Source organism: Poecilia reticulata, chromosome 19, assembly GCF_904066995.2.
Source record: "Poecilia reticulata chromosome 19, P_reticulata-male-v2, whole genome shotgun sequence".
In the NCBI taxonomy this organism is placed as follows: domain Eukaryota; kingdom Metazoa; phylum Chordata; class Actinopteri; order Cyprinodontiformes; family Poeciliidae; genus Poecilia; species Poecilia reticulata.
Window position 1 is genome coordinate 13,578,027 of NC_088848.1, and position 15,657 is coordinate 13,593,683.

A 15,657-nucleotide genomic window follows, 5' to 3' on the forward strand; every position below is an offset into this window, starting at 1 on the left:
TGGTCGAGCAGCAGGGAAAGGAGGGATCGAGGTGCAAAAGTGGCCTGGAAGAACAACGGGGGGAAGTGGGCAGGTGTTCGCACTTTGTGTGTGTCAAGACTCGAAATATGTTCAAGACAGCAAAGAGGAAATTTTAAAGCAGATTCCAAACGTTTTAGATGATTGTCCCCTTTTCATCTTAAAAGACAGTTTCCAGCTACACCAACATTAACACACTTTCTGTTTCAAATTTCGAGACAGATTTTCAAACGTCTCAGGTAATTTTTTTCGTACAAACATTTAAATGCGTTGATTTATTTAATTGGTTTAACTCTATTTGTTCTAAGAGTTTGGGTTATGACAACAATGTCCCTGATAAATCAAGAGAGGGCACAGTCAAAGGCTGTTCAAATGTGTAGGTATTAGTAACTGAAACTTCAAATGTCAAGCAAAAAAATTTATTTTTATATTTAAAAAAAAGGACAAGTTGTTATTATCTTGAGATAATCTTGGTAATAATTACCTTGTTAAAACGAGCTAACAGTTTTGTTGACAGTTGACTTCGATGGGATAAAGAGATGACTCAAAACGCTGACCTAATTTTAAGCTTCAATATCAGACAAAGTCTTAATCTTTGAATGGAGAGGTTTGTTTGAATAGCTGTGTGTTTTCCATACTTGTGACGCCAGCCTCCTCATGGACTCTTCCTGACGTCGCCTCATCTCAGGGGTTCCAGGACAGCTGCCTCCTCCTAGGGTGCCGTGCGTGGGTTGGGGCTGCGTGAGAGGGAGCCCCTCTCCATCTGGACACAAGACGACGAGAACAAGCTAAGGGCCGGCTCGGAAAAAAAAAAACATTTACCGTGACTCTGAACAGCTATTTTTCAATCAAATATCAAAGCGGTGCTAAAAGGTAGAACTTAAACGGGTTCGAAAGCAGATTGAAGCTCACGTTTGGGTGAGGCCTGCGGGCTGTCCGAGGCGATCTGCCTCATGCGGGTGCCGTGGCAGCTCAGCGCCACCAGCCGGGAGATGATCGCCGTCTTGCCGAAGCCGATGTTGCCCACGATCACGACACCGTGGTTGCCGCCGCCGTTGGGGTTGTTGAGGTGGGCGTCAATCTCCTGGAAGAGCCACTCGCGTCCCGTGAAGACGGAGTCCATGGTGATGCTGGGCACTTCGAACAGCAGAGGTTTGAGAGCGATGTCCTGAGGCCGATAAGGTGCAAAACGCACTGCGGGTTGCAGGGAAACGGAGGACGTTTTAGAGGACTCGGAGCTACTTTACTTAATTTTTTAAAAAGTTATTTTTAAAATCAAATTTCAAGATTTTTTTTATTTTAGCTCCCTTTAGCTGTACGTCAGAATGTCCATTATATAACTATCTAATTTAATGGATGGACGAATGGACGTAGACAAAAAATGTTAATGGACAATGTTATGGACCGACAGCCAGGTGGATAAATGGATGCATGGATAAACAAACCGTTTGGACTTTGAGACAGACTGATGGACAGGCAGCTCCATGGCCGGATGCAGGGATTGGCAAACGTATGGATGAACAGACGGACAGATGTGGGGATGAACAGACATGAAAGTGCATCATACAGATGCGTACCTGCTATATCTCCTACATGTTTGCTAATAAGTAAGCTAATAAGTTTTATGTGGACAGCTTGCAGCCTTCTGTTTGGTATCTCTACACCACGCAGCAGGAAAACGCAGTTAATTAGACCAGATATGATTTCAATGCTTAGAAATTTAGCAGTGGTAATTACAAATAAAAAAAGAAATAGTCCAAAAAGGGTTGCTTTAAACGTAAAACACTAGGAAAGTATTCATAAGTACAAATAAAAGGAATTGTGGGATGGTGATAACCTAAAGGAGTAAGATCATTATATAAATCACAAGAGGGAGAAAATGTAACTACAAAGATCAAAGAAGGTGATTACTGCTCTTCTCTACCCAGTGACTGCTTTCATCAGTCGCTGCCAACTGCTGCTTTTTCTCACTAGGGGGAGTTGATAAGCCAAAGTCACCCAAAGGTTGGACATGTTCTCTGCAGAACATATGGACCATTAAAGACTAATGAGGGTAAAATGAATCTGGTACACAGTTTTAAAGCCGTGTGATAAAAACCTCTGTAAACTTCAACTCGCTGCCTCTGGGCATCATCTCCCGAGCCTCGTCTTTTAAACTCTTAAAGCATCCCCTGCTTTTAATAGTTACGGCATTCGTTTAAATATTGTATCTTTAGCCGTTCTGCTCGAGACCGAATGAGATTTTTTGTTTGTATTTGCCGATTACTACAACAGAGCAGGGACATTTTATCATGTTACAAATAAGTACTTTAAGTGTTTTTACTGCGCCTTGATGTAATATTCCAACACAAAGTAATGCTTAATTAGTCAACTGTGTAATTGCTGTGAAAAAGATACATTGTTTAGTCTGTAAACTCATAGAAGTTTACGGTTGCAATTTGATCAAATGTAAAATTTAACTGTTACGAACACTTTCTAAGCCGCTGTAACTAGTAGCCGGCGAGGAAATTGTGTGAAAGACCGACAACCTGATGCGACAAATGAAATTTAAAGTAACTTACGTGACTGAGATTGCCAGGCATGGGTGTTATTTGCAGAAGCTGAGACGGACAGCAAGCAGAGGACAGAAAGTAAGGAGAGAAAGAAGAAAACAAAAAGCAAGTGAGGACAGAAATGAAAACTGCAGCAGTGTCAGAGGACAGAGCAAGGGGCAGCTCAGTGGAACAAGAAGTGAGCACACACAAAAAAAGTAGCTCTCGCATCAGCATGTTATGACGTTAGACACAACCAAACTAAGGTCATTTAGCTACTAGTCTTTGAATCAACACTGAGCACATTTTTAAGTGTGTCTGCAGGGCACGTTGGGGAATATAACTAGTTCAATTGTTGTTAACAAGATCAATAAATTCCCATAAAGAGTATTGGAGAGAATTTCTGGTATTAAGACGACTCGGGAATGGCGGACTCCGGCCTTGAATCCGCTGCTTTATTTCATGTAGGTTGTTAGCAACATTTGAACACGAAGCCATCCACGTCTGCCATGTGTCAAATCTCAAATTTGAAGCCACAGCAACAAGTCGTCTCTGACAACGTGCCAAATCCTATTTCTGGTCGAGTCTTTCTTTTGCTTCCCTTCAGTTAGGTGAGTTGCGATCAGATCCTTGCAGAGAAAAGTAGCTGCTGCTCAGATGACAGCCTGCGAGGTAGTTCATTTCACACTCTGCGGACTACCAGCAATAAGCATACAGAGAACCAGAGGTGCAGAAAATGTGTACTTTGCAAGACAGCAAGCACGATATGCTCAAAGAGTGCGTTTTGCGAGTTGGCATGAATTTTTATACTGTGCTGTGAGTTCAGAGGCAAATATCAGAGGGTTTCAATAATGCATCAGAGAAAATGTGAAGGAAAAAAAAGAGAAACTGGATGCTTTCAAATGAAATGTTCAGTATTTGGTGCGACCGTCCTTTTGCTTTCAAAACAGACAAACGTAAATGCAGTTTTTAAAAGGACCTCGGTCGGAAGTTTGGAGAATCGCATAACTCTGTGGGTGCAAACCGCTTCGAATCCTGGTGCCGTTTTATGTAAACCAACAGACTTGACGATGCTGAGATCAAGACACTGTGAGGAACTTCTTTTTTTGTCGCTTTTGCTTTTGTTGCTGCAGTTTTTGCACAAAAACATATTTTTTTCCTCAAACATTTGAACCCCACCTGCTTATGCAAAACAAACAAGCGAAAATTCAGCTTCCTGAAGAGACGCCTCGTTTTGCCACTATGTGACACCTTTTCATCTAAGAGTAACACAGAATTTGTTGTCCTGCAGCAAACAGCTCTCTAAAGGGCTTTTTTAGCCATGTATCCCCCCAAGAATGCTACCATGAGGATGAAAAGAAATGTGATGATCACACTGAGAATATTTCAACCAATAAAACCAGCAAAAAAAGAGAGAAAAAGATCAACCCGACATGTCTAGAATTGTGTGAAAAGCTGTTTATTAGGAGTGCATAGGCAGCACTAAGCTGCGTGCCAGCTGCAGCTCAGTGTAATAAAAGATGCTTCATCCATATTCCCAGGTCAGATTATTTTTTAGTGCTAACTCAAAAAACCCATGTAGTCAGAGGGAAAAGAGGCAGAAAAACAACTAGACACTGATGTAATATTCTCCCAGAAAGAATGATGACCTGATGTAACACTGGTGATAAAAAGTGTAAAGACTGCCCGAAGCTGCCAGCACCAGCGGTCACAGAAAGAAGGAGCTAAACACCCAGAGCTGTTCTGTTTTAAATGGTGCTAATCCAATTATCCTTGGGGGGTGACTGAAAGCCTAACGTGGCTGCAAATCTCCTCCCGTACTTGTGGAATTAGCAAACCCAACCTTGCGCTATCTGGCACCATCCCCCTAAAATGATTACCCCGCCTCACACGATTTGAGCCATGCAGCCTCCGCTGCGCCACTGTGCCAGGCATTCCAGGAAAACATGGCAGCCATGTTGTGAACGGGGGCTGAGGGAGTAGTTTCAAGGCTGCTGAAAGCAAATGTATCTGTGAGGGATGGATGGATGGCGGTTGCTCATAATCCTGCCCATAACACTCTCCCTCAGGCGACGCAGAGGAAGGTATCACTCCCCCCCTCCCCCCCATCTCCTCCTCCTCCACCGGTCCCCTCTCCAAGTCCAAACGGAGTGAGAGTCCCAGACTTTTTTAATTATTCACCAGGTGAGGATGACTCATGGTGGCAGGGCAGCCTTGAGAGTGAGGAAGAGGAGAAAATGAAGAGACGAATCAGTGGAAAGAGTTGTGGATAGACATTCTGCTTGTAGCAAAAGGGTTTTGGGAGGGTGACGATTGGGATCATATGGTCAGAGAAAAACCTAATTATACTTTCTAGGGTCGTCTCCACACCTAGCACTCGCCCCATATCCATTGCTGTGCTGCAACTCATTCTATAGAGGCGACCCAGCCAGGTCCTGTTTTATCAAAGCATCCCAAAACCATGACACTCCCACCTCTATGCTTCACTGCTTCCAAACATGTCATCTTTTAAACTGTCTAAATAATTACATTTTACAATCATTTGTCAAAGGAACATTATCCAACAATGTTCCTTTGATAATTATTTGCCCAACATGTTTATCACAGAGACCAAAGGTTTTCTCCTGAAAGTTCAGCTTTTACAGTCGCTTTCTGATTGTATAGGTACTAACTTCCATGTCAGCAGTAGTAAGAGTCCTGTGAAGATACTCTTTGGGTGGCTTTGGGAAACTTATTTTTGCATCTTGCAGTCTGCTTTCCAGTGTGATACTGCTTGGTCAACTAAATCTGGGCATGTTGGCAGTTATTTTGTAGATAAAAGTCAAGGCAGATGTGAAACAACAAATCAAAAAAGTTAAACTTCAACAATTTGTGTTTTTATCATCTTCAATACTGCTCAGCTCTTTATCATTTGTGGCCTAAAGCAATACTTAAAATCCAAATGTGCTTCTGCAAAATCCAATTTTCAGAATATACTTTAATATACAGACTCAAACATACTTTTAGAAATGCTTTACTTTTAGCAGCCAATGCACTCCAAGTTTGTTATTTGAGATTAAAATAATAACCTTAGCAAATAAGTAAAAATTTTGAGTATATTAATGCAAGGCTAGGCTTTAAAAGACAAAGATGTTAAGTCATATTTCATTAAATGTGAAATGTAGCAAGTACATGATTTGAATGAAAAATCATGTATTTAAAAATCATATTTTTAAATGATCGATTTTAAAAGGCAGTGTTAATTTTCTGCCATCTCATCTGCATATGGGCTAGAGAGTTTTACCTTACAGCACCGTTTTCAACTTAGCCGACTTCCTCATATTGCTTGTTGCAAATGTTGAAAGCTTGATATGTTGTTTTATAGCTTAACTCAGCTTAAAAACCATCTCTCTGTTCATCTGCCACATATAATATCCAAGAAATACATTAAAATCTGTGCTTATAATGTGACAGGATGTGGGAAAAGCTAAAGAAGTATTGATACGTTTCGTGGTGCCGCACAGAAGTGATGCTTGTTTGCAGGAGAGTTTTGTTAACTGTAAGGAAGTCAGTGCATCTTTCAATCCTCATTTCTTAAATGTATCATCTGTAACGGCACTCAGACGAGTTTCTCAGAGTTATAATTTACTCATCACTCTTGTCACGGAGTAACGAAACCATCTGGAAGTGTAATTATTTTTATACATAAAAGCCCTCAGTCAGAGTCAGATTTCTATCCATAAGCAAGAGGCAGAGAGACAGCGATGGACAGGAGGAGAGAGCAACAAAAATAAAAAAGGAGTGAAAGTGAAGATAAACGAAGGAGAAAATGTGTGTGCAGCGTACGGTTATGTGAGGGAGTTTGCAGTGAATAGATAAGGTGGGCGATAAATCTTAGAGGTGGGCAGGCAGGAGCACAAGACAGTCCATTACAGTCTGACTCACTCTGCTCAAAACAGCAGCACTGCTTGGCGCCCCCCACCTCCCCACGGTGGCTGGCTTCAAAGGAAGATCGGACAAAATCAACCACAGCTGCATCTTGCCAGCCGGCTACCACCTGACCAGTGGATAACCTCCTCCCTGCTAATCCATGTACGAGTCCGCATCAGTCAAATCGTTGGATACGATCTTCAGAGCAATTATTTTATTTTAAGTTCTTACAGCAAGAGTTTTAATTTGGATCCGCCAGCCGACAAAAGTCCAGAGAAGATCACAACATGATTCACTCTTTGGTAGCTTGACCAGCTTATGACAAATTTCACAGCAATCTGGACACTAGTTATCAGTGTGGCACAAGACTGCCGTCTAGAAGTAGCTTCATGTTCAGCTTCTACATATAATAACTTCATTTATTAACTTCCGTATTTCCCCAAATGCATTTGTACAGTTTTGCCAAAGATTTCTTACTCCTTTCTTTTCACCTTCTTGTCATGCTACACTCACAATGTACAATTAATTGTATTGGGATTTTATGATAAGCCAAAACAAATGTGCATTTTTTAAAATTTATTTATTTATTTTTTACAAATAAATGAGACGCATATTTGTCTTTGATAGGCTACACCTAAAATAATGAAGTGCAAGGAACAGTTTTTAGAGGTCATGTAATAAGTCCACAAAGCTAAATGTTTGGGGAGAAAGTATGGAAGAGCCATTGGTAATCCAGTGTAAAGCAAAACAACATGCGAGTTGGTAAAATAGCAAAACATGGTGGCGGCAACATTGACTTACACATAGAAGATGGAAAGATGAATGGAGCTAAATTCAGGGCAATCCTGGTAAAGAAAAAAAAAACTACAGATGCAAGTCACAATTTTTAACTTTAAAAAAAATAAAAATGTTCTCATTACTTTGTGTTGGTCTGTCACATGAAATCTCCCAAAAATTCAAGTTTGTGGTTGATAAGGGCCAAAAAGGAAACATTAGAGGTGTGAGTTTGACTGTATATTAGCCAAGTTCAGACTGCTAAAAAAAAAAAAAAAAAAAAATCAAGCTAACAGCATCTCAGTTTTTATCAGATGAAGTAAAAAGAAGCTGGTGAGATTTTATACAGTGACAGATTGATCTTGTTAGCTTGTTAAATCTACCAGCTTTTTCCTCCCTCTTCTTTAAAAGACAGACTCATTGGCCGATGCTGCTGTTTTTATTGATTGAAAGCAAATCAACCTTTATAATTATGAAAGGCTTTAATTGCGGAACCTTTTGAGGCGAGTAAACTGCGGCTTTGATGCTCTGGTCACATAAATTAATATATTTTCTCTTGGCCAAAACCCTATTTTACCTCTGCTTCTACTTTTAGATGCTTATTGATCAGTATGAGAGAGACAGAGGCAACGCCGTATCCTGCTGCTTTCGCCTCAAGTCTGTGTCATTCAGCTGACAAACAAATACATTGTTATATAGAATAGGCTCACCATGAACCATTTTCTTGCATTTTTCATCGTCTTGTAAATTGGAAATTAAGTGAAGTTCTCAACATGTGCTTCAGGGGTTTTTCCTTCAGCCATGCAAACCAAAACTAAAACCCAGAACCGCCCTCTAGTGGCCACAATCCTCAACAACCATGGCTGTGATGCTTGGCAATGTAAGGAGGAGGGGGACCTATTTAGATGAGTGGAAGGAGGATAAACAAGACTTTTACAGAACTACAAATAAATAAAACCTTCAGATATCTTGGGATAGTTAAGATGACAGCTACTTTTCTGTTCAATCAATTGTCTCTAACATGAGAGTGTGTAACTTCAAGCTTTAAGCATGACCTTGAGTAAAAACCTTTTGTCGTCTCATTCTTCTTGGGGGGGGGGAACATAGATTTTCGATTTACTCTCATGCCCCGTCTAGCTGTGCCTCTTCCTCTGTCTCTAACCAAGAAGCCACAGGAGCAGAGCACTCAGGGAGGCTCTGACACTGATCTAAAGGGGCAGAAAGCATGCTGGGATGCAGTCGTTTGGCTTGTAAACACACTCGGCTGCCCTAAGAGAGGGGGTCAGTTAAAACAAGTGGCTTTGGCAGAACCCGGCAAAGCTTTGGAAAAAAAACAACAACAGAGAAACGAGGGACTACCTCATCCCCCTGAGTCTGTCTCCATCCACTGCCCTACATTTTTCCACACTCCTTTCACTCCACGCTTCCCTGCAGACAGCTGCCCTCGAGCAGGGGAATTGCATCAAACCTCGGCTGAACGCTCTCTCGGGTGAGCAGGGTCTTAACAGGTGTTTGAAAAGACAAACAGATGCATATTTGTACTCGCTCGGGCGGCAGAGGGCAGCCATGACGGCGCTCGTTACAATCCGACAGCGGAGGAGGAAAAGGAGGAGGAGGACGGGCAAGAGGACAGATAGTGTTGTGACATTTGGCTGTTTAAAAAAAGAAAAAAGAAAAAGGGAGGCGCTCGCTGTGCGTTAGAATTAAAACAGTGTGAAGTGAAGCGGACACAAGCTGTGGCTGTTGAGACAAATTTTAGCTTTGTAGTGACACAGCGTGACAAAAAGCTCTTTGTCTGCTCTCTCCCTCCTCTGCTTTTTTTTTTTTTTTTTGCGCAGAAATAAGAAAGAAACTACACAACAGCTGAGAACGTTCAACAACCGAACCACCACATCTCTGGCTTAAAACCTCACAAACACATGCAACTGCAAATCTACCCGCCTCGGATTTCCTTTCGAATGCTAAGTAAGATTCGGTCGTCATGCTGCTTTGCCTCGCAAGTCCTCAGATGCTTTTGAGTTGTGCTGCTTGTCGAGGACGGGCTGAACTGATCAGTGGAGAAGGCAGCACAACAGGCTAATCACAAACAAACCTGAGACAAAGCAGCATTTTGTAATTGAAGAAAAAATCCATTATGGCTGCAGGGCTCTTTAAAGGATAAAAAAAAAAAACAACAGTCCTGGTATGCAGTCTGTTAGCCACAATCAACACAACTACAATAAAAAGAAAGTGCACCTTTCACCGCGGTTGGGGTTTCAGGTATTGGGACACATAACATATTATTTGTCCGTTGGACTCGAAGCTTGACTGAATCAAGCTTCGCCTCCAGAAAAAAAAAAAAAATGCGGGACAGATTGGAACATGCTGTTATTTTTTCAAGCCAAATACTTTGACTGTATTGTATTCATAAGAAAGCATGCCACAGGTGGTTTATCGAGGCCTCACAGAACACTTTATAAAACTAAAACACAGTTTCTTCAAAAATAAGAGGGTGCAATCGGAGTTGCAGCAAATACAGAACTAATATTATTGATTACACCAAAAAAAAGGATCCTTGGGTTAAATTCTTGGGATTTGTGACACCGTGCAGACGTTTTCTGTCAGTTACTTTTCACTTTATGGTTGAGAAGTCAGACTATCTTGTGATGCTTTCAAGTCACTATAAGCAATGTTTCTCAAAGTTTTCTCAATCAAAAAGAAATGAGCTAAATATTAAATGTCACCATATGCCCACATGGTGTGCGATATTTACACAATGCTTAGTCAGGGCTTCTTTCACACGAATAACTGCATCGATGCCATTAGCCTGTAGCTCTGCTGAGACGTTAATTAAGCCCAGGTTGCTTCGACAGCGGCCTTCAGCTCGCCTGCGCTGTTGGTTCTTGTACCCGTTTTCTTCCTCTTGTCAGTTCACCATAGATTCTCCATGCGGTGTGCTGACCAATCAACAACAGTGATACAATGATCATTAAAGCAGCTGTTGGCAATTTTGTTTGTGTGGGCTGGTTAAAAGTCCAAGTCTGGAAAATGAAATCAGCATTTCATCAGTTTGTCAGAAGATGGAAGCTTGAAGCGCTCTGAGATTTCCTGGTAGACAGCGAGCCTGACTTCGGACCAGAACCAGCGGATGAAACTTTGGACCAATAGGAGATTGCCTCTCCAATCTTCCTTCACATTCTGGAACCTTAATTTTTGACTTAAATGCAAAACTAGCTTCCATCTGAAGAAAAAAAAAAAAGGACTTCAGACCAATGAGCAACAGTTCAATCCCTTTTCTCTTCATCTCAAATTAGATGCTTAAATTATTACTGGTTCAGGAGTGTTTTTGTAGTCCACGTCTTGGATATTTATTTGTGATGGCTCTTAAAACTATTGAAACACATTTTAAATTTACCTGAAACTCCTAAAGTGGCTTCACTTCACAATACCATTAAGGTGGCAGTTACCCCTGAGCACTTTTCTCGCCGATACTTTTTTCTTCCACTCAACCTTCCATTAACATGTTTGCATACAGCACTCTGTGAGCACATGGCTTATTCAGCAATGATCTTTTGCGATTTACCCTCCTGAGTGAAAATGGCTTCCTCACAATTATGCAGGATATAAACATTTCATATTCAACAGTTACTATTTTTGGTCAAAATATGCAAATATTTCTCTGAGAAACTGTATAATAGTTTAGCTTGAAATGCACCACTACACGGAATGACTCTATATGACAAAGCAGTTTCACTTGTTGAATTGTAATGTAATAAAATGTATGTTTTGATGATATTGTAATGTGGCGAGACACACCCGAGAGTGTGTCCGAGTGTTTGCACTCACCTCTCAGGTCCTGCCCGGAGCGACCCGGCCCGCAGGTGGTGCTCTGCCTTGGCATGCGCAGCGAGGTGCGTAACGGAGTGTGCCTCTGATCATCCAGGTACGCCAGGTCCTCCAGGTGGGCCGAACTTGTAGCTGTTGTCGTGTGCGTGACGGGGGGTGGGGGGAAGGAAAGGGAAACAGCAGGATATATCAGAGGAGGAAAACAGAGAAAAAAAACCCATACAAATGCCAGAACGCGTGTCAACAAACTCATAGTGTGCACACATACAAAAAGAGCGTGGCAAAGGTTTCAGAGAAAGCGGTCCCAGGCTCGAGCTCCTCCAGGAAAGATGGAGCCGTTGCTTCAGCCCTCGAATTCCCTCCTCTCTGTGTCTGTCACGCAGCACGGAGGCAGATGCCATGCGGGCCCTCTCAGGATTAATTAGCTTAGCAGACAAATGTCTTATTCATGGAGCGGGCGCTGTCTGACGCCGGCTGATGATTGTTTCACACCAACACTGTGTCTCCGAGGCCGACACTCGGAAACCGCTGAATGCTGAATGAGATCAGCGGACGTGAACAACCCGCCTCGTCGTCGCACCTGAGCTTGCACGGTTCACTTAGAGGTGAGAAAATACGAGACGGGAGCATTAACATGCGGGGAACACTCGGGGATCAAGACGCGCAGGGTTTGGAGCAGATGAGGGCAAAAATGAATTTTAAAATGGATTAATATTCTATTTAAACTTAATATTCCCTCTTCCCAACCATTCTTATTCCATACGTGTTTTTCTATGAGGAACAAGTTTTAACATTTTGCTGTATTAAAGCGTATTGAATAAAACGTTTTATTACAATCATCTCCACTAGTTATTGTGGCTGTAAAAACTAGACTAGAACAACTTAGAGACAAAGAATCCCTCACTCATTTTGGGAAAAAAAAACGCAGCCAGATGGAAAAATAAATTCAACCAATGGAGCAATATTTTCTTTATCAAACAACTTTTAAATGTCTTGAGGTTACTTTCAAAATTCCCTGATTTTCCTACTGCTTTTGTATCTCACTTCTGTTACAGCAGTTATGGTTATTATGTTTGACAGCAAGAGCAAACAAACAAAAAAACTGCAGAAAAATAAACAGTTTTAATAATTAATTCACTCCTTTTCAAATGTTGCATGATACCTGAGGTAGTTCCTAGATCCAGTCAATTTTACGGGGGTGTCAGTGGGCATCCATCAGCATTATCTGTTGTCTCTCACCTTCTCTTTTCGCAGGCACAGGAAGCTAAGGCATTGTGATTCTCCAAGAAGAAGGCGGCCTTCTCTCACCTTAGACTCCACAACACTGACGCCTGCCCTGTCCTATGTCTAAAAACAGGTTTTACATGTATAGCTTAGAAAAATACCGAGCACGTCCGCTCAGTCGTATGAGTTTGTTGCTGGGTGTCTGAGTCACCCAAGTGACAAACCTTAAAAAATGAGCCACATTTGTTTCTCAAATAGGAAGGAAAATGGCAGCTGGGAATGTTGTTGTTAGAAGCTCAACCCTGATGGGAATAGGGTTGGAGGGTGGGGGGTAGGGGGTTACTGGTCGCTCAACTGGGCTAAAAGCAGAAAGTGTGGAGGCATTAATGTGCAGCTAAACCAAGGAAGAATGACTCAGGGCTTCAGGGTTGGGAAGTCTTCCCCCCCCTCTCTCTCTCTCTTCCTCTCTCTTTCAACTGTGTTTGAATGTGAGAACTGAAATCTGTGTGCTCATCATTCCTATCTGCAATGCAGCAGGCTGCTGGGGATCGCATTCTCGCTGTGCCAATGCGCTAAGACGGCACGCAGAGCGGAAAGAAATAAAGTAGGAAGGCGGAAAAGAGTGGAGTAGGGAGAAGAAGGTGTGCATTAAAAATTGGACTGTGTAGATGAATGCTCGGTGCAATGATAGCTGCACTTCCTGTTTAGAGGACAGACGGATAGCAAGAATGCATGCATGCACAAAACACACACACTCACACACTCAATCAAACAGCAGCTGGGCTGTCGTCCAGCAACGGTTACAGAATCAGCTGGCAGGACAAGGAGTTGTTTCATATAAAGGTTAGCTACTGGCACTTTAAGAGCCTAACAAATTATTATTATTATTTTTTTAAATCTGATTGACAGGAATTTATCATCACACCACAATGTGGATCATAGAGGTACTGTAGTGCCCTCCTATCTTGACTTGGAGAAAGTCTGGTGCAATAAAACTTGAGGTCCTTCCTGCCAAGTAATAACGTTTTATTTTTTTCTATCAGAGAGCTAGATGAAAACCTATTTAAGTAACAGAAAACACAAAGTTTCAAAAATGAACAGTGTTTCTGAAAGGTTCGTTGTGACGTTGGTGTACCTCAAGGCTGTGTATTCGTTCCTTACGCTATTCAGCTGCCATATCAATAGTTTCGCATTGACATAGCAGGGTATGTGTGTGTGTTTGTCCACCAACGTAAATAGGACATTTATACTAATAGTACCTAGGAATATCTATATGGAGAAAATAAGCAACATGTTCCAAGAATACATTTTCTGAACTGGCTGTAAAGTTCATCTTTACATTTTTAACAAGATTGTTGGAAGTGGTGGACTTGATCAAAGGGACAAAAGCAAATACAAATCTGCGGTAAGCGCTGTCATTTGTAGGCAGGAAAAAATCCTAATAAAATGTGAATATGAGCTCTATAACAAATACATTTATCTGTCCTATTTTATTTTTTTTGGGACAGAGAGCTAAAATTTTATTCAAGCCAGCCAGGAAGAATGAAAACTCTTTTGTGTCTGTGTTGGAAATTGGATAAGGACAGACAATTAATACTACTGTGACTTCAGATGAAAATTGGCCTGCATGTTTGAATAGCAAAGACCTGATAAAATCAAGTGCTTTTAATTTTTCATTCAAAATATATAAAGACAGATAGGCATTCAGACTCCCCAACTGACATTAAAATGCCAAAGTGATTTGGACTTTTGCAGGAGACATCTTAAATCAGAAATTTACTCCTCCAAGTACATTGGGCAAATGTCTTAAACTACCCTAACCTTTTTATAAGTAAGGAGAGTAAACTACACCTGAGAGCATCAGCATATTGGTAAGTGATTATTAAAAAAAAAATCTAATTGTAATTAAGATCATTTTTAATTAGAAGGGCAGAAAGAGAAAACATAATCTAAAACAGTTAGACATGGTTTCACTACCTGTGGTGTCATAACTTAGAGTGAAAATACAAGTTTGAATTTCCTGAATTTCCTCTTTGTGGGACAATGAATGCTTTTCCTGTTCTGTTCACTATTATGTAGATTTTAAGGCAATGTCTAAGATGACCTATTTTCTTTTACTTAGAAAAGCTCACCCGGCACCTCACAGCTTATGACGTGTAATGGGTGTTGCTATTTTTGTTTCTACACAATAACTGTCAGATTTTTCTGCCTTTAAAAAAACGGCTGCTTAATCCTGTCATAAAACAGTGCAAATCTGTAAAAACATGTTACTTTAAAACCCATTTTGCCATTTATTTTTACACTGTCTCCTCTGTACGGTGATTCAGTAAGCTTATTGAGAGAGTTCACAGATAGGTTTAGTGTAATAATAATAATAATAATGCTTCTACAAATGGTGGGGAGCTTCACTGCCACAAACACAAACTGGACGACACCTGTGTGTGTTTGCATGGCGCTGCTGCAGGGTGGCAGGTCTGAGCAGCCCGCAGCCTCCACCTGGATGGTGCAACAGCATGCAAAGACAAAAAAATGCAGGCAATTATATTTACTTTTAGGAGGGGGTGACATTGTATTACACTACGCTCCAATCAAAGAAGTATGTTTCTGGCATCTTGTTATCAGAAATGTAACACACAGGACAGAACAGTGTTTGGTTGTTTTGAAACATTTTAAACACATCTTATTAGCGGTGACCAACCATGTCTAAAAATAGCACACCTTCCACTTCCAACAGAAGACATGAAGGATCTTACTTCTTTTTTTTTTTTTTCCTTAGCTTCAATCAAACTAGGACACCCGACTCTCGCTGCTTAAATATTGACAATTCCTTCTTTTAAAATTCCCCCCCCCCACCCCTCGTTTTCACAATCGTAGTCAACTTCTTTCTCTAATACATTCTGGCAGCACCGTCAAGAGAGAAAGTGCGATGAGCATACTTGGTCCTAGTTTCTGCTTCCTCCATATCCATCTTTCAGCTCTACCAACGCACATGCCTTCATTAGGTAATAGAGTAGCCCCCTCACTCCTCATTCCTCCCCGGTCGCCTTCTGCTCCGGCTTCGCTTTTCTCTCCCTCCCTCTCTGCACATCAAAGAGAGTCTCTCCGTCACTCTGGGGGATAGAAATGGTTAATGCCTGGGGCTTTGATGTTCCTCTGCTGGGTGAGCTCAGCCAATCCTCGGCCCGCGCTCGCCTCCCATCCCTACATCATCTAATAATTCTTTGTGGAGGAGAGACGGCAGTGTGAGAAAGAAGAGATTATGAAACGCTCTTTCACTCCTCTTCCACATATATCCATCTCTCTCTCATAAATATGGAGTTCCTGTCCCTCTGAAAAACACAAACGCCTTCTGAAAAATCATCACATCTTTCCCTTC

At 41.5% G+C, this 15,657-nt stretch overlaps 1 protein-coding gene across 11 annotated transcripts in view; it reads right to left on the bottom strand.

Annotated features, from left to right (window-relative positions):
* tanc2b (tetratricopeptide repeat, ankyrin repeat and coiled-coil containing 2b) overlaps positions 1 to 15,657 on the bottom strand; it is a 159,130-nt gene that overhangs the window by 18,088 nt on the left and 125,385 nt on the right. For 10 of the 11 annotated variants that reach the window (XM_081600757.1, XM_081600758.1, XM_008437288.3 and 7 more), the window contains 4 exons: positions 11,058 to 11,189; positions 2,580 to 2,618; positions 931 to 1,212; positions 657 to 781 (listed from right to left, as the gene is read on the bottom strand). In XM_081600757.1, the coding sequence (XP_081456883.1) occupies positions 657 to 781; positions 931 to 1,212; positions 2,580 to 2,618; positions 11,058 to 11,189 (578 nt within the window). The remainder of the gene's footprint in view (positions 1 to 656; positions 782 to 930; positions 1,213 to 2,579; positions 2,619 to 11,057; positions 11,190 to 15,657) is intronic. The other variant, XM_008437289.3, reaches the window with a different exon arrangement.